This window comes from Rhinolophus sinicus, linkage group LG05, assembly GCF_036562045.2.
Source record: "Rhinolophus sinicus isolate RSC01 linkage group LG05, ASM3656204v1, whole genome shotgun sequence".
In the NCBI taxonomy this organism is placed as follows: Eukaryota; Metazoa; Chordata; class Mammalia; order Chiroptera; family Rhinolophidae; genus Rhinolophus; species Rhinolophus sinicus.
This window is the reverse complement of record NC_133755.1, coordinates 151176846-151196697: the sequence shown is the minus strand read 5'-3', so window position 1 is coordinate 151196697 and position 19852 is coordinate 151176846. Positions and strand designations below refer to the sequence as shown.

General features: G+C 38.2%; 1 protein-coding gene across 5 annotated transcripts in view; it reads right to left on the bottom strand.

Moving 5' to 3' along the window:
* NCOA7 (nuclear receptor coactivator 7) overlaps positions 1-19852 on the bottom strand; it is a 118492-nt gene that overhangs the window by 17150 nt on the left and 81490 nt on the right. For 4 of the 5 annotated variants that reach the window (XM_019729481.2, XM_074333541.1, XM_019729480.2 and 1 more), the window contains 2 exons: positions 18370-19412; positions 17545-17713 (listed from right to left, as the gene is read on the bottom strand). In XM_019729481.2, coding sequence (XP_019585040.2) covers positions 17545-17713; positions 18370-19412 — 1212 coding nt within the window. The remainder of the gene's footprint in view (positions 1-17544; positions 17714-18369; positions 19413-19852) is intronic. The other variant, XM_019729483.2, reaches the window with a different exon arrangement.

Genomic DNA, 19852 nt, shown 5'->3' with positions numbered 1-19852 from the left:
CCCCTAGATGACCTTTTTAGTTTCTTGTGGTTTTGTACTATTATATAGATATAAACATAAATACATATTTGTTTTGTCTTCCATTTCTACAAAGTTAGTATTATTCTCTATCTTGCTTTTTTCACGTAACAATATGTCCTGGATATCTTTCCACATCAGTGCATAGATGGCTTTCTTATCCTTTTCATTTATAGCTACAATCCTTTACTGTGCAGATTTACCATAGTTTATATAACCATCCTCTATACCTAGACACGGGTTGTTTCCAATACTGTGCTGTTATAAAGAATGTTATGATGAATAACTTGATACGTGAGTCATTTCACATGTGTACCCTTTTGAGGGATGATATCATCATTTGCCCTCCCACCAGCAATATGTATGCTTCTTGGAATCTTTCAACTCTTTTTACCATGTAGTATGAAATTTCTTATTAAAAATTAACTTAGAAAAAGGAACTACATCACCATTTCAGAGAGATTTTAAGTATACAATTTTAACTCTTTCAGTTTCTAACACTTAAAATTTAGTTCATCTTAGACGTCTTTTGTAATAGAGTTGAGAACCAAACAGGCTTCACTTCAACTTTTGGAAAAGGGTACATTTATTACATCTCTATCCACACTGGATAAAATGGTTTCCTAATTATTTGTTGGCTAGCTTACTTATGAGAAAAACAGTTTCTGATACCTGGGATCTAGCCTGGTCCTATCAGTCAGGCCCCAGTGTTGCTAGGGGCTAGCCCGTCACTCACAGCTAGGCCCTGGCCAATTCCTATGGAATATAAACAATTTCATGAAACAACAACATCAGATAGGGCCACTATGTTCATGATGAATCATGGAAAAAAAACAAGACCACTAAGAGGTCTCATATCTGAACACAAAAATAGAAACACTGTCCAGCCACAAAAATGACCAAACATCCCTCTAATCTAGTCAATATGAGTGACTGTTGTTCTTTACCAATTACATCATTAACCTGTATAGTCTTCCCTCCTAGGCAAGATTTAGAAGACACCCAATCATGGAATGACCCCTGCTTCCCTACAGCATCCAATCTAGAGCAAAGTCCCACTTCCGTTAAGTGCTCCCCTGAATCACCTAACACAAGCCTAAATCCTATAATTCTTCCCTAGCATCCTTTTCCTGAGATGGTCCATGGTCCCATGCTGTGCATTCTCCTTCACTGCAACAAGTCAACCCAACCTGTTTGACTTCGGGTATGTTCCTGGTTGTCCCTGGCTGGAGGGTACTGCTTCCTTTGACAGTGCTCTCTATGGCCACTATATACCACTGAACCAGCCCTTGTGGAGCTTACATTCCAGAACATAAAAGCTGGTAGAGATTCTGGATATCATTTAAGCCAACGAACTCTCCTTAGACAATGGGGGCTCTGAAGGCTACCGTCAGCATCACAGCCAGGACTAGATCTCATGTGGCAATCAGGGTTCTTTCAACCACAGTACAAAGTCCTCCACTTAACACCACATTAACCTGTGAACCAGAACTAGGCTTTTTGGACTTACCACAAAAGGAAGGCTCTAGAAAGGAGAATAAAGGCATTCTTAAAATATCACAGAGAGAGGCTCAGAGTCATAAAAATTTTAATATTAAATACAGAAGCAACCTTATGTTTTTAGCAATGCTGATGAAATATATCTGCTACTTCAAAGGAAACGATGAGATTCCCTGCTTCAGGGATCTCACACTGCACAATAACTCTGACCTTACATTGCATAATAACTCTGAGGTAAATTTTACTATGCCCAATTTAAAGAAAAAGAAACTGAAACTTGGCAGATTGAATAACGTGCCCAAACTCCCCATCCCTGGAAATGTTCCAGCCAATCTAATTGCCTCTTCTTTTATGAATGCCGCACTTCAATGGAAACAGGTACATTTTTGGTCCTGTCCGTAGTCGGAGGTCTCACAGTATGGGCCAACTCATTCCTTGGCTTTGCATTTTAGTAATGAAGCTTAAGTAACATTAGTGGCATGCTCTGGGTGGCCCTTAGGGCACATGCTGCCCACTCCCCATTCCTCCTCCTACACCTTCCATCAATAGGCTCACAGTACTGTGCTCTGTGCTTAGGGAACATGGTGGGGCAGACACCTCAGCTCAGCCATGTTTCTGGGAACTGTTCTCCATTGGTTGTGGTAGGCAGGGCAGCAGCCCTGAAGGGCCTCCCTCCTCTCTCGGGTGATAGAGTCTGTCTTACATCCCACAAAGTCACCCGGACCCTGGGAGGCCTCAGGTGAGACAAGACAGGAAACCTTAAAAGTATGTTCTGCAACGGGGCACCCCAATGGGATATGTTCATGTCAATGCCCTTCCTCCCAGCTCTACTTTTGCTCAATTTTCCATCCTTTGTTTATGTTTTTTTACTAATTAATTGGGGAGAGAGGGGAAGAGGATATGACTTCATCGTTTTTCCTTCCAGATTAGAGTGGCTGTAAGCTTACCGAAGTGCATTTAACGTAATTCTTGGAATTTTTTTTTTGGTAACTGGGTTTTCCTGGTTGTTAGTTCCCAGAACTCAACCCTGCCCTCTGGAAACAGGCCTCCAGTTCTGAAAATTCCCCTCCTAGCCCTCTGCCTCCACATTGCCCAGTCCTTCCTCAAGACTCTATCAGTTTTGCTCTCACCCTGACGTTTACTCCTCCTCTCTCCCCAGCCATTAGCCCCATCTAGATTCACACACTTCCAGGCCAATCTTTCCATCTCACCCTCATTGGCGCCCCTTAAAGGTGCACCACTTAAAGGCTTCTACAGCACCTGCACTTGCAAATATCTGCCCACAGAAACAGAAACAATCATTTTCTAACTCCTCTCTTGCACCGATGGATATTGCTGGGTTTGCTTATTCATGCTTAAGAAATCCAGTACAAATCAAAGGTAGCTACCGTTGGCTAGAAAAATCTCCCTCATGGGACTACCTACTCACCTCTCGCTCTCTTCTGTGACTACTCCACACACAGCTATTCCAGGCCTCTGCTTTCTTGAGCTCTCAACATTGCTGCCCTACCTGCCTCCCACTCTGAACAGAGGATTCTCCATTGTAGCATCCTTAGAATGCACGCCCCCCGGCCCCCACTGTCCGTCCCTCCCTCTTAGTGATCCTTCTCTTCAGAAGAAAGAACTCCTCTTCCGTTTTTACCCTCTCCTCTGTACTCTCAATAGGCCAACTCCTTGGTGAATTGCCTCCATTACTTCCACCCACCTGTTCTTCTCTCCATCCCTGTATCTCCTTCATCTTAATCCACAAACTGGGTTGCATTTCCCCATCTTTAAAAAATGACAGCCTCTGGCTTTTGTTTCTCCCTAAAGCTCCCTTCCCATATCTCATCTTCCCTTCAGAGTATATTGTTCACGTTTGGGTTAGCGTCCTTCCCCACTTCTTTTCATTCCTGAAGTTTTCCATTCGGATTTTATTAACCTTTCAGTATATGTCCTTTGTTAACTCCGCCTCAGATACTGTCTAAAAAGAGGCAGTGTTTTTAAATCCTGTTCCCTCCCTCATTAATTTAGTGAAGCTCATTGGCTCAAAAGTGACCTATTGTCAAACTGAACAGTATCTCAGCCCTAGTTTATCTTGACCTCTGAAAGCCTGTGCGAGGCTTTTTTGAAGTTATATGCAGTGACTCATCCTGTGGTCTCCATGAGTCTCTGAGCTTTTCTCAGGCTCAGTGGCTCAGGACGCTCTCTACAATCTCTGGCCAAGCCAACACAATCACCAGTAATTATTGCCACACTGGTCATGAAGCAATGGGTGTGGTAAAGCACGTGAGCAGGGAACTGGGTCAAGAACTGGGTCTTGGCAAATGCTAATATTTAAGGAGAAAGCCACAGAAGTAGTCCTGGGAGGAAGCCAAGAAGAAATTGCTAAGAAGTAGAAGCAATTTTATAAAATGCAAATCTAATCACTTCACCCAATTGTGTAAAATCCTTTTAAGGTCTCCCTATAGGTCTTAGGATAAATTCAAACTTCTTGGGGCTGCCTGAGAGCTTTGTTATGTGCCAATCCTCAAAATGTACTCTTTGTTCCAGCCATATGCTCTTGTACATTTGTTCCGACATCCGTTCTGGCTCCTGTGCTCATGCTGCTGCTTTTCTTTATATTACTATTATTATTATTTATTTATTTATTTATTTTAAGAAGAGTGATGACAAAGGTAAGCCCAGGGGAGAATCATCTCAGGCTATTCAGGAAAGGCTTCCCAGGGGCCATGGTCAAGCTGAGCGCTGAAGGAGGGGAAAGAGTCAGTTACAGGAAAAAAGGGAAATGGCATTCCACCAGAAGGCACATGTGCAAAAAGAGAGGCATTTTAAGAGCAGGGTGATGCTAGAGGAGGTTAAACTGGACATGGCAGAAAGAAAGAAGGGAAATGCCATCAGGTATTGGTGACCTCTGACAGAGGGTTCTGTAATAGGGGCAGGGCTGCTGAGATGCAGGAGACCCAGGGCCTGCCCCAGAGCACTCAGATTGAGGGGAAACAATAAAACCTCCTAACTCAGTTCTAACAATACGTGACAGAAGCCAGTGGGCATCTGGGATGATTGTGTGTGTAGAACAGGATTCATCAGGCCTGGGAGGAATTCTTGACAAGAGGAATGGGAGAGCAAGATTTATTCTTTGCTTAATGGAATGGCAGAAGATAAGAAAGAAAGGGCCAGGGGGGCTGGATCACTGGGTCACAGAAAGTCCTGGGCACAAGATAAAGTGCTTGGAACTTATCCTGAGGCCACTGTTTCCCACAATGTGGCAGGGGCAGTTCCAGTGACTTCAGAGGGAACATCGGGACACATTTTAATAGTTACATACTTATTTACAGAATATCAGTAGCAAGTACAACTAGCATGCTATTCTTCTGATTTCACAGATATTACTGCTCCGGAAAAGGCTAAAAAAAAGGAGGGGAGGGTGATTTAAGTCCTTCAAAGACAACTACTAGGTGAACAGTAGTACAAAATGTATTCAAGAATGGGGATATTGTGATGGAAGTTGTGTGAATGACTGAAGCTTGAGAAGCACTGCTACAGGCACAGAGGAGGCAACATCCAGGGCTTTAGCAGGGGAGAAGCCCGGCCAGATCTGTAGTTTAGAAAGATTGCTCTGCAGTCAAGAAGGCCGTGTGTGTGTGTGTGTGTGTGTGTGTGTGTATGTGTGTGTGTGTGTTGGGGGAGGGGAGGGAGGCACTGACTAGAAACAAAGGTTTGGTTGAGAAAGCTACAACAGTGATCCAGCAAGAGACGGTCAGGCCCAGAGCCCAGGCGCGGCAGTGGACATGGGGAGTTGGGTGCGGGAGCTTGTTGTACATATTCCTCCAGGCACAAAACTAGTTCCAACCCATCGGGCAACAGTTAATACCAAAACCTGGCACTCGGGCTTTGTTTAGATTGTCTAGTTACAAATTTGGGCTTAATCAGATTTCTTCATAAACTCAAAGGCCTTTACACAAGGCTCTTTTGGGTATTCAGCCCAAAGGAAACACCAAATTCAAGTTACAGATCCCTGTTTAGCAGATAATGTTGTTAGCTCTGAAAAAGAAATTCAAAGAAGACAAATGAAATCGGTTCTTGGAAGGCAACAAGCCTTACTTCAGAGAAAACAAAGCACTATAGACTGTGGGAGGAAAAGTCAGAACAGCAGCAACAACTTTTACTTAGTGCATGGGCAAGCTCATTTTATTTTTCTCATAATAACCCCACTAGGTGTCCACTGTAATTATCGTTCCTATTTAATGGTGGAAGAAACAGATGCTCACACAGATTGCCCAAGGCCACACGGTATGTTAGGAGTGAACCTGTCCTCAACCTCAGGTCAGTTCATGGTCTCAACTAATATGCTTCACCAATTCCTTTATGGTTAGTCCCACTGGCCTGGTTTGACTATTTAATAAAAGCCAATCACTGACAAAGCTGTAGGGGTTAGGGTTATAAAACCTGGTGAAAAAATCGGAGTTGATGCTTAGAACAAAACATTATTCTACTATTCATACTGTAGGTATATGAGCTTTAGGTATAATTACAGTCTATTTTATCAAACAAGACTACTAGTTATGGGAGGATTTAATTTGCTGTTGCCTTTTTTCCATTTTTTTAAAAAACATAGTTATGAGGTAAAGTACAAAAACAAAACCACCCACACATTTCCAAGTTCAAGACCTGAACTCCCTAAATTGGTTCCACTTGTTACTATCTGGCAGCTTTGGGGAAGTTTCTTAATCTCTCTGAACTTCTAAAATAAAGATAAGAAAACCTAGGTGTCTGGAGCATTAAATGTATAAGAAAGTTCATTCTCCTTTCAAACAGATCTTTTAAAAAGTCCCTTCCATGTGATTATCTAAAATCTTGCTACCACACTAAGCAACAAACTTGACCAAAATGACCCAGGAGCAGTTCCTGTCTTATCAGAAGTCACTTGATTGGTAAAAGAAATTGGAGCTATACATAGCAAGATATAACCGAACTACCCACTTGATTTAAAAATTATAAGCAGGAGCCATTAAACAATTTAACAGCTATTACGTTGAAAACATACTTCCGAGAATGGGAAATAATAAAACAGGGAAAGGGAAGAAAAAAGAATATGATCTAAAGAGTACTGAAATACACATGTACGCAGCCGCAATATTCCCTTGTATTATTGATTATAAATTAAAGATATTTCAATGCACTTCAGTCTAAAACCTCCTCAGACTCCATTCTGAATATAGCCACAGCAGCCCAATCCAGCAAACCACCCTTGACTACAGAGGTTGTAACTAGAGAACTACCACCTTTTAAAACTCACCTCAGTGGCTTGACCCAAGGTCCTAATATAAAAAAGATCCTTTTCTTTGCTCTACCAGATTCAGTATTCTGCAACTCCAAATGAAACCAATGCTTAGTAATGCCCAGGTGTAACACCCATTCTAAAAAGGTTTTAAGGGTCCTTATAAAAAGAAATCTTTATTTACAAAGTACTGACTAAATATGCTTCTTTGTCTGGTTCACCAAAAATAATAGCAAAGTTCTTTTGAGAATCATTAATCAAGACAACAGTTGCAGTTATAAAAAGGATCACTTAAAAATAAGGAAAAACTAAAAGTTTATATTAATACCAACGCTGGATGCCTTAGGCTGGCAGCCCATTGCTTGGACTCAGCAGCGGATACATACTTTTTGGACTGAACAGTACTTTTAAAAAAAAAAGAAAACATTTAAACAATGGCTAATACTTAAAAATTGGAGAGACTTGACACACATAGTTCATATCTCAGCTTCTTTTGGAAAAGATGGGAAGACCTAGCAACACCAGGCTCCTGTGTCCTCACAGCAACATTGGGTTGGAGGCAGTAAGTACACAGGTACTCACGGCTGTTCCCTGGAGCAGGTAATTGTAACACTGGCCATGGAGCTTCCCTCTCTCCATTCCTGTCTGGCTCCTGCAGGCATTTAGGTTTGTGGTAATGACAGTTTCTGCATACTTACTCCCAAACACTGTGTGCGGCACCCATTGGCGGGGATTAGTTATCCTGCAATGGGAAAGCGTGAGGAGCAACTCTCCACCGTGCAGGAGCTCCCTCCTCCCCCAGGAAGCACAGCCACCACACTGAAGAGCTCGCTTATAATGGGGGGGATCTTCTCATGAGTTAAGGTCTGGCTATAGAGTCACTGATTAACTCAAGGCATCTGCCAACGCTGGTTAGTGAAGTTACTGAAGCGTGGCTGACTAATACAGTGCTTCTGGGGAGATGAGGATGACTTTCTAGAACTGTAAGGTGATGCAAAAGACGTAAAATGACCAGGAAAAGAATGAAAGGAAGCAGTATCACTTCAAAAATATTTAAAAGTGTTTTTAAAAAGTGAGAATATTTACATAAACAACTAGCCTTATATTTGTTCAGCAGTTTTCTGAAACTTGTAACTGGTGTTACAAGAGAGAAAGATAATTCCTTAGGGCTTGCTTAGGGGGCATTATTGAGTTTTTTCCTTTTATTCGTGTGACATTTTCACCCTACAACATCATTATAAGATTAAAGTGTGACATAAGGTTGTGTGATACTTAAAAGTCACAGTTTTTATTCTGAACTATAACAGGTTTGGATAAGTAGGGCCTAATTTGTTCTAGAAAATACAGTATTTTAAAGACTACTCAACACTATGGTCTTTTTGGCAATAACAGTCATTAAAGATTTCAGTTTTGCCCTAATCCCATTAAAAACCAGGTGACTTTTGATTAGAAAATTTAGTATTAACTACGGTTAAAGATTTCATGCTAGAAAACTAGATTAGTTTGTAATTCCTTTTATTCATCCTTTTTCCTCCAAGGATAATGTTCTTAAGAGTATTTTGCTTAGTCTTCATGAAGGCCCTCCCATTGCAAAGCAAGTTTAACAGGAGAATCAATTTTGTTTTTGAGGAGTTTACTTCTAATTACAAAAGTAATGCATGCTCTACTAAATGTAAGCAGACAGAATAATGGCAGAGAAAGATGCTCTTAAGTAAAAGTAATTTACAAAACTGTGTGTGTATAATTATATATTATATTAATCCATATATAGAATAAAAGGTCAAAAGGCTAAAAAATAAAAATGGTAGTTAGTTTGTGTAACAAAATTATGAGCTTTTTATTTCCTTTTTGCTTTTTGGTATTTTTCTAAATGTTGTGTAAAGTCTGCATTATTTTAATTATAAGACTAAGTTATTTAAACGTTTTTATTTATTAGACTATATTTTATTCATGCATACATCCAACTAACATTTAGGAGTATATTATATACTAGATCCTAAGTATCTAGTATATAGGACACAACATTATAAGACTTGGTCCCTGCCCTCAGAAGGTTAAAGTCCGGTAGAAAAAAGGCACAAGGATTCCACATTTGTAAAAGAGTGTAGTGAGTGCTTTGGCAGAGGCCAGAGTGCAGCAGAGGGCATCTAAACCAGACAGGGAAAGTCTGATTTCTTAGAGGAGATGTTTGAACTAACATGTAGGGCTGGTGGGACTAGTTACTATAATGGAGAAAACAGGTGGCAGGAGTTCTAGCAACAGTGGCAGGGATAAAGATGGAAATAAGAAACCCAGTTTAGGCCGCGATCTGTCTTGAGCTTGTTTTATCTATGGATGATGCAAATATTGAAGACTACTAGGTATATATGTTTGGGGCTCAGTAGAAAGTTCTAGACTCAAGACAACTAAAACTGACTGGCATATAAGTAAGAATTAATTAGGCGTGGGCAATTATATATAGTGAGAAAGAGAGGGTCATTTAAAGGGTAACATTTAATGAGGAAATGGAGAAAGGAAAGACTGGGAAGGGGAGATAGGAAGAAAGAGGGCATCGCATGGAGGATGGGATGGCTAATGATGTCCAATGTTACAGAATGTTAAAGTGACATAAGGACAAAATAATGCCCCAATATGTATCACCATGTGGAGAATGCCTATCAGATACTAGTGTTCTAACCCAAATCCAAAGCAGCAGGATGTGCAGGGAAGGGCCTGGGGACTCCCTATGTTTAAAGGCTCCTAGATGACTTTATTACAAAGCTAAGTTTGGCACCCAGTGATCTAAGCCATGAATTCTTTGTTAACTCCATATGCTTCTGTATCTGGGAAACAATAGATTCCTCCACAGGCTTTAGTCCCCAATATTTCTGAATTTAGAAACTGAGATAGATAGTTCCTACAAGGAGAAAAAGTGTCAGACTTCAATTCCTGCCCCCACAGCCTCTGTGCCTGTGGCCTGTTCACCAAGCATGTACAGGGTGGCAAAGGACTGTAGCTGCCAGTCTAGGGAGACATGATCATAAGGTGTATTGCTTTGGGAAATAAGGATTCGCACAGGAAGAGAAGAGAGATGAACCACTTGAGTTCAGGAATACAGTATTTTAAAAAGGTGCCAAGCTAGAAAGGTCCTAGACTCACTGGGCAAAACCCACAAAGTGACCATTTCAGTAAAACCGCAGATTTAGGCAGATCAAGAAAGAGCTAAAAAGTAGGTCAGTGTGCAAAGGGCTTTAAACACAAACAAGGGGTTTAGACTTTAATCTGAAAGGTTAAGATGTATTCTGTGGCAATATGGCAAGATCTAAATACCTTTCCACAAGATTTTTGAAGCCATAAGGTACACAGTGGAGGAACTAGAGAATAGGAAATTGCAGTTTAGGTACAAGGTGCTGTGTTCCCTTTCAGGGTCATGTAAAATACGTTACCTGGATCTTGTGATACTAGCTTCAGAAAACAGAATTTTGTGTCTTTGTTTTGGGCCAGATAACCACTGTAGCCCATAGAAATTCATTCTAATAATGAGCCAATGCTACAACCAGCCTATAACTAAAGTTAAAACATCTAATATCAGAGAAAGGACATTTTAGTCAAACTCTTTATTTCCACATAATGTTCTGATTAGACAACCTCAGTTCAAAGAATGAGCACCCATGCAGTATCATCCATAAAATATCAGTCAGTTCCTCTGCCCGTAATCACTGAAACACATCTAGCTGGATGGAAGGTACTTTAGCAAATTCTAAGAAGATGAATACATTTGGGGATGCTGCAAACTTTCGTTCCCTTACTAGCCAGAAAATGACTTTGAGTGTATGATGTAATCCCTCTCCCACTCCCATTTCAGTGATCTGTCAGCATAAATAAAGAGGATAATAAAGACAGTTTCAACTGCCTGCTCTGGTATGTGGTTATGAGACTAGATTTGATATCAAATAGATTTGAGTGTAAGTCCCAGATTTGATATTTGCCAGTTTGAGCAAGGTGTTGAAACTCAGTTTGTCCCAGTTTCTGCATTTGTAAAATGGGAAACGATGCCACATGCCTCACAGAACTATCATGAGTATTAAGTGTGATAACCCCTGCAAAGTACCATCCAGAGTACTGTGCATGGGGTCAAGGAGAGCAGCAACTGAGCCCTCCCTGCCCTCTCAGTCCGCTCTGACTTAGAACTAGGGACATTGAGAGTTGAGATATTGAGTTAATTTCTTTGATATTCCCCTTTGAGTTTTTAAGGGTGGTGATCCTACTCTGGATGATGAAGAAATCACAAAAGCATATTTGGAAAGGTATGTCCTCAACCAGAACAATCGAATGCATTTTATAAAACTGTGATTCAGACACCAGAATTATATCAGGGTCCAAAGAAACTTAATTTAAAAATGAGTAAGATTTTTGAGGACATACCTTTTCATGATGATGGCCCATCATGAAAAGCTCAGTACTCATGACTTTCAGGTTTTACTCTAAATATTCCAGAACTAAGAGTAGATACTTTCAAGGACAAAAAGAAAATACAAAGAGTTAAAAGGCAGGTCCAAACTAGGATCTGCCATCAACTAATCACTCCTAACAACACAAAATAACTTTGATGTTGAAAAGGTTACGTGTGTGATCTTTGTATATATGGCTGCCTCTACTGGACAGGTGAAAAAGGGATATAAATCCCAATTTGTGCTTACTATAGTAAATAATTTAAAACCAACAGAGATTGGACGAAAATTGTCTTGAAATAAATATGTATATATAAATATTTAAAGACTGCCCACATATAGGGGTATCTAAGTAATCTCAAAATTAAAATGTGGTTAGAGATAATTTTTTTAAAAAAAATCAGTTATATTCTATTATACCAGCCCCAGGAAAAAAATAATAAAAAACTGAAAATAAAACGAAGACATTCCTATAGAAGCCTATTAAGAGAATAGAAACTATGAGCACAAAGCTCTACTGTAGAAAGAGCTAAGGACTATGGAACATATTTATTAATAACTATGAACACCTATCACTTGTCTATGGGATGAGCTTTCCATTGAATATCTTTGGCGGGAAAACTGACCTAAAGAGAAGGCCCCCTTCCTAAAAATGGGACCTTAAACACGTGTTTCTATATTTGGGGTTGGGCGATCACGGAAAACTCTGGAGAGAGAATTTATAAACTGCCAGATGTATTCTGCTGCTCACAAACTGGACCTGAGAAATATGCATAGCACATAGATAGCACCTTTTAAAAGGACAGCTGTGTGCTCATGGGTACCTTACTCACTGTAATTTCGAAAGTATAAAACAATCCCAACTATCATCAAGTGCTTTGGAAGTTCAATTATTCTTGATATTATGTAATATCATGCTTTCTAAAACAGAATCAACTTAACATATATGATGAGTTTATTTTAAATGTGTGCAGGCACAAAACAAAACTATCCTATGTAAAGCAAAAGGCTTGCTGATCTTAATTGGAAGCTGATTAGAGAAACATGGTATTCTAGAATAATTTTTAACTATATATATATATATGTATATATATATATATATATACATATATATATATATATACATATATACACACACACATACACACATATACGTATATAGACACACATACATATATGTATATATGGATATATACATATTTTTATACTAAGGTATAAATAAATTTATTATTAAAGGAGTCACCTAGAATAAAAATCCTCAGGCCACTCTGACTACTTTATATCAAAAGAATGCTATATAACCAGTGCTCATTTAAGTTTAAAATAAAATAAAAAAATTAAAATCACATTTATTTCCTTTTTCATCTACCAAACTGATAATGAATCATACTACTTAGATTTCCCAGCATGTGGTGAAAAGGGCACTCTTGTGCTGGTGGTGTATAAATTGCCACACACTTTCGTGTGCAACATGTATTTAAAAGCCTGAAACATATTCGTTGACTTGGTAAGACTACCTGAAGGATTTTACGAAGGTGTTTACTGTAGCATTGCTTATAATGGCAAAAAATTTGGAATAACCTAACGTCCAAAGCAGTAACATGATTAAATCAATCAGGAAACATAATGGGAGTGCTAACTATATTGTTCATTACACATAAAATAACAGTATTTGACATGGAAAATGTGTACAACTTATTAAGTGGGTAAAAAAAGCAGACTGCAAAATGGATTCTGTCCACACCCCCTGCTTATCTGTATGATCAAATATTGCTAAAATTATCTTGTAATTATTTAAGTTAAATTTTGTTTTTTTAAATATGCATGGACTCTCCCTCTCCCGCTTTCCCTCTCTTATTAGCTTACTTATTATACAAATCACACTAGCCAATTAATTCAACTTGGATTAAACATTTATGCATGACTTAGCAAATTCTACATAATTCCTGCTATTTAATTCCATTCCCATCTTATTTATTTTAAAAGCTGGATATGAAATCAATTATTATAAAACATTTCAGAGATTAATAGTCCATGCATAATTGGAAAAAAAGTTTTAATTTGAAAAGGAATTATTGGTTCTGAAAAGGAAATTATCTCTTAAAGTTAAGAAAAAGGACAATAATTATTTTTTTACATAGAACGGTATCCAAATCTTTGGAATACAATCTATATTAAGTCTCTATAAAGTGCTAGGAACTGTTTTCAACAGCTTTTCATAAGCTCCTCAGGGTAAGGTCCCAGTCTTCTTACTTTACTCCAAATAACCCAGTGCCTGCCAGGAAGTACGCACTCAATAACTATTTGCTGAAATATGATCTAATTACTTAACACTCATCATGACCCATTTTTCAAATGAAGGAATTATGTTTCAAGTAGGTAAAAGGGCCCACAATTCCTAGGGATTCTCATTCATCTCTACCCAATTCTGGGGCTCATTCATCTCTACCCAATTCTGGCCAGTGGAATCACTGGCCAGAGCAGGGCAGCCGAAGATTCCATACCTCTTCCAGGTCAGGGTACAGTCCTATGTTCTTATACATCAGATAACTTCTAACACAGGCTTGTGCAATGTGAAGGTGCAAAAATAAATGCTTATCAACAACCTTATTGCTTATAGTACTCTATCAATGTGGGATTACTTTCCAGATAAAACGTTCTTTTAGGAGCAATGGTGTTGTTTTTATAGATACAAAAAGTATAGATTAATAAGAAAGCTAAAAATAAATTTTAATGAAATACTTTGCAAAATGTATTAGGTTGAGTAAAGGAAACAAAATACATATATGCAGATGAGTAAATACTGTGACTATAACCAAATCCAATCAAGTTTTAAGTACTCACATCCTAAAATGTGAGCTCTCATGGCTCACAATCACTTTTGGAATGGTACCTAGGCCATGGTCTAAGAGTCCCGTACTTGAGCAGTGGTTCTCAGCGTGAAGTCATTTTGCCCCTCCAAGGACATTTGGAAATGTCTCGAGACACTTTTGGTTGTCACAATGGGGGAGGTGCTATTGGCATCTAGTGGGTAGAGACCATGGATACTGCTAACCACCTACAACACACAAGACATCCCCTCAAACAAGTAATTCTGCAGCTCTAAATGTCAATAGTACCAAGGTTGAGAAAACCTGTACTAGACAATTAACCCAAGATGAATTATCCACTGTCCTTATGTTTAAATTAGCATCAAGAGAGAAAGTAGAAAAAGAACTGGATGTTCCAGGTTTGTAAGCCAACTTCTGGAAACTTCAAATCTCCCACGTACGCCACTGTCATCTTTAGCTGATTCAAGATAAGTACATGATTCTGCAAGCTGCCATGGAGGGAGGGTTTAAAGTTGACATGTATTTAATCCTCAGTGAAAGAGTGCATGTCGCAAGTAGCAATGTATGAATGAGACAAAAACTACCAGCTTTTCTGGACCCATGGCGGACTTAGATCTTTTGACAACTGCTATTACGTTAAATAAAAATATTATTATGTATTTAGGCAGTTTTTAACCACTTCACATCTCTAATTTCTACTATCTAAAATTTAACAAGGGTTGCAGGGAAAAAAAAGTAACGCATTGAAAGCAAAGGAGATAGAGACTATACATGCAGATTCCCATCATTGCTTCCTCTGTGTCTCACCCTCCCCATTTTCTTACTTGGTAGACTATTCATTCAATGATGGAATTAAGGAAGTCATAGAGCACACTATAAATGAAGAAGGGATGTTTTGGGAGAATTAGTTTCTTAGTACTAATAACAGAAAAGGAAAAAATATTGATAAAAATTTCTGGCTATCCTTGACACAGATAGCAACCCAAGCTCATTAATTTTGCTTCTTTATTGCTCTATGGAACTATAAATACTTCTACGGTTCTATAAACACTTGTTACATTGTTTTCTTACTTTTTGTTGTTGCTGTTTCAAAGCAAGACTACATGTTGTTAGCATCTATGAATTTTTTTACTTCCTTACGTAGCACCCATAAATGTTTATTTAGTAATTGGTTGAAAACCAGTAAAAAATATATAATACAAAAAACAGTGTTAGGAATAATAGAGACATAGTGAAACACAATTGTGAAGTTTTGTCAACATCAAAATATTATTTTCCTGTGTCAAGGAGCTTTGGTGAGTCAAAGATACCTGCTAATGAGAATAAGTTGTCACATCTAGAAGGTCTATGAAAGAACACTGTAACCTAGCCACTGCTAGGATGACTTCCTCACGTGGCTGCTGAAATGCCAATGCATCCAGGATCCATAAAATAGAAACACTCAGTTTGATATAGCAAGGGAATCCAGAAATCATCATCAGAGGGAGAAAATTACTTCATGCCACTCTTGGCTCCTTTAAGGACTTTGTTGAGCCTTAAGTCCTGAAGAATTTCATAAATTGAAAATAAAAATAAACTTCTCTTATTTCTCACTATGCCCTTGGAGTTCTGGGTGGGAATTAACTATAGGATTTCTGCATTGTTCCCAATCTTAAACTACATTGTGGCTTCCTTTAGTGTAGGTAGACATGGAAATAAAGGAACAATTAAAACAAAAATTTCTAAACATCAACACAAAGAATCTATCATTAACACAATGAGATATGATGCCTCCCCGAAAAATCTTTGTTAATACTTCAAGAAAAAGAAAACTAAGTATGCCAGGTTATTTGCTAGCCAAAGACAAATAAGTCAGGGACACTACAAAATACAACATCAGAGAATTCAACAAGTGACCTACTTTAAACAGCTCACAAAACCACTTGTATAAAAGGTCAAAGAGAAGTACTATTTCAGCATTACAGATTTTTTCTGGGTTAAAGAATAACAGTATAATTAACTGCATGTGTGAGATTGCTATATTTATTCTAGAAGAGTCCTTGGTGCACACAGTCTCATTAAAGATAGTGATAAAACACGTAATTTCTTTATATTATAAATAATACATTTTCCCAGAGAAAATGGGACACATATAATAGGTAGGTTTTTTTTTCTGATAGACTCCGGAAGTCCACATAACCCACAGTGTGGCTGAAAGTTTCAGGGCTTTGTCTTCCTCACCTATAAGGGCAGGAACTGGCTTAAATCTCTAAGGTATTATCCAGCTGTGACCTTTGATTCTCCAACTCTCATTTTAACAGGGCTTCACAAATTTACATTGCTTCTGTTGAAACATTTTTAAATAATAATAAAAGACACATTTTCTTTTTATCTCCACCATATCCCTAGTTTAAAGTTTCAATGAGATACTGCGGGGGTTGCAGGTGTAAGTAGAGGAGTATATTATATGAATACAAAACAAATTACTTTTAATGTTCATGTTAACTTGGTCTAAGACAGGGAAAAGAAATTAGCAAATTCATTAAAATTCTAATTATTTCTCATATTAAACTGTAATTTATTAAAAGGAGGCAGCTCCTGATGAGAATTCTCATTGTGGGTTCTAATCAGCCAGAAAGTGTACCCTTACTTGGAATTTCATTTTGCTTTATTAACAAGTCATGCTTAAGGAGGCTCGCTGAGTGTATTTGTTCTTGACAAATACAGAGGTGTGCCAAAAGGTCTGCCCAGATCATGATGCTTGATGAATAGTTAGAAAAAGGAAAAATCTGTGAGTTTACTAATTTTGAAAGCTAATTGCAAGTCCTTTTTAAAGACATTTTTATTCTGTCATATATACAAATGGAAAATACTTATTTTTTTCTAAAAATAATGTTTCCTATTTTTATTATAAACATGTCCTCGATGATGTACTGCTGAAGAATTTCTAGGCCCCTATTCCTGCTATCCAAGACTGTTACATAACCAATAAAATATCTTCTTTGCAATTTAAAATACAAATCTCTCTAGAAGTATACATTCCCTCAAACCACCCATCCAGGTGATCTCATGTCACATTTCTCAAGCTGCTGAGTCACAGATACTTCCTCCATTAGGCCAAAGCAACCTTTAGTTCTCCAGAATAATAAGCACTTTAAAAATCATGTCTCTCTATAGCATTTTGAGGGGTTTAGAGCTGCTCTGTGGAATTTCTTTCTTCTCAACGGAAGAGCATTTCCAATTACAGGCACTTGAGAATATCTAACTCTTCATTTAAAATTCACCTGGTTAGAAAGTTATGAAAGTGGTTAGCTCGCAGTACCAATGATTACCTCAAATTTGCTAGACTTACACCACGCTTTAGCAGAAAGCTACTCATATAATATTCTACAAATCCTAAAATGTACAACTAATAGAAATCTGTTATTCAGGAATAAAATCAAGTATTTTAAGATTAAATTTGAAAAATCAAGATGCAATTAGAATCTCACTGATGAACAGATGTTCCGTTTTAGCCCACACTCACCTCTCCCGAGGAACGGCAAACCAGTACTCTGGCTGCTTTCTTCGTTTGCCGTACTGCTGGACCATGGCTGCAGTGTGAGTGGCAAAGGACTTTCTCATTGGTTTCCCCACTTTAATGCATAGAAACATGGGTGGAGTCTTGCTTTTCTCTTCTTTTGAAGGAAGTATATCTGAATTACACATGAAAAATATCTTCCTTAATACTGATAACACTGGTGACAGTAAAACTTTCAATTTACAAAGAAGAGTGTCCAATCCCCTCTTAGAGATGGAAAACCAAAACATGGCAGATACATCATCATCACATTGGGACTAATTAAATTTTGTAGACCTCTTGAGCACAAAAGGAAAATGCTTTGGACGTTTCAGGTTGGTCTATAGCACATGAGATGCTATGTACGGGAATAAGCATAAAAACCAACACATCAGCAAGTAGTGGAGAATTATGACAATCCACAGAATACACATTAATGAATGGTACTGAGGACCCAATCACACCATAATGCAATTCAATTTAGAACTGAAACATCTTCAGAAACATTTTAAACTCCTTTAGATTTAAAAATTCAAGGTAAAAAAGAAAAGTTACTAGAAAGAATTTTTAAAAAGCAACCTACTTTTGGAATAGAAATCTGCATCAAACATTAAACTCCAAAATAGATATCATATATTGCTAATTTTTCCCAATTATTAATGTATCAGTAAAGATATACTCTATTGAGAAAACACTGTTCTCAACTGATTGTACTACTTGTGCTATTGCATATGCATGTTTTGGAAAGGAACTATACAACAGAATAAAAAGACATTAAAAAATATGGCTTACCTTCAATGGGTACCTGAATTCTCTTTAACAGCCATAATTGGATTTCAGATTTATTATCCATTTGTGCACCTTGGCAGCTGTTGTCCAGAGTAGATTCCAAAGAGGAGTCTATAGACTGTTTACCCATATTTTCTTCGGTAGAAGAGCCAAGTTGCAGTGAATGGGGTTCTGTCTCTTTCACCCCAGTTTTATCTGGTTCTTTACTGCCCTCAGTTAGAGGCTCACCAGACTGGGGAAGAGAACTACTAAGGGTGATGTCTATTCCCACTGGCTCAACACTTTTGCCAGGACTTAATTCTGCCTTCTGCAAGTTATCGGATAACGGTGACCCTTCTTTGTTTTTATTAAGGTAATATTCAATGAGTTTAACTTTATCGAGATCTTCATGTATGTTCAGTGTGTTTTCCACCTGGCTTTCTGGGGAACCGGACTGCTTGTCCACCTCCAGCATTTTATCTTGCTTCTCACAGGTTTCTAAATCTAGGGCCCCCTTCAGTTCAGCATCACTCTCTGTTCCTGAAAAGTTCAGGGCTGACTGCATTTCCGCAGCAGAACTGATGATTTGTGACTTAGCCTTCCTTAGCTCCTCTGGATCAAGAGAAAGGCACTCCTTGGAGGTGTCTGTTTTGTCTATTCCACTATCAGTTTGAGAAGCAAGTTCTTCCAAGTCAATGAAGTCATCATCTTCCCCTAAAAGGGAATTTTCTTTGGCTATAGATTCAAATGCAGTATGAGTGTCAGAAGGTTCCTTGCTGACCTCAGTTACTATAGTAGATCCATTGGTTGCTTCCATAGGGGATTCCAGGGTCTTTAACTTTCCTGACACAGAGCTGTCTGAGGGCTTTGTATGTGTGTGTTCTGTTGATTTCTCCAAAGGTCTTGTTGATGTGGAATCTGAAGGGATGGTTCTCTCTCCGTTCTGCTGCTGCCGCTTTTCCTTGTTGAGAGATTTGAACTTACTAAATGGGTTGATATCTTTTTCTGAAGCCAGGTCTTCCCATTCTCCAGGCCTGTACAGAGGACAAAGATCCTGAGGTAGGTCACTGTCGAGGAAAAAATGGTGGGTGCACATGGAATGTTAAAAACAAAACCAAAAGCAAAATGGAGGAAAAGCAAAAGCCAACACAAAACCCAACTAAAAACCAAAACATAAACATACCGCAACTTAAATTAATGTTTAAATGATTTCAGAATAAGAAAGTGAAATCAAGAAATTGACTTAAAAATGAAACAGAAATCAACTATAAGAAGTGACAAAACAAAGAACCATGAATTACATACATATCCTACTAGAAGACATGAATGGTTTTTGAAGTCATTTATGAAAATGGAGATGTCACCCACCAGATTTTTAATGATGAAATAATGTTTCTGATTTTCATGAAGGAGAGGAAATGTTTTAGTACTATGACTAAAATTCTTTAAATAATCAAAACTTTTTCTTTTTATTAAAAAGCACATAAACCAACTGCATTAATTTTGA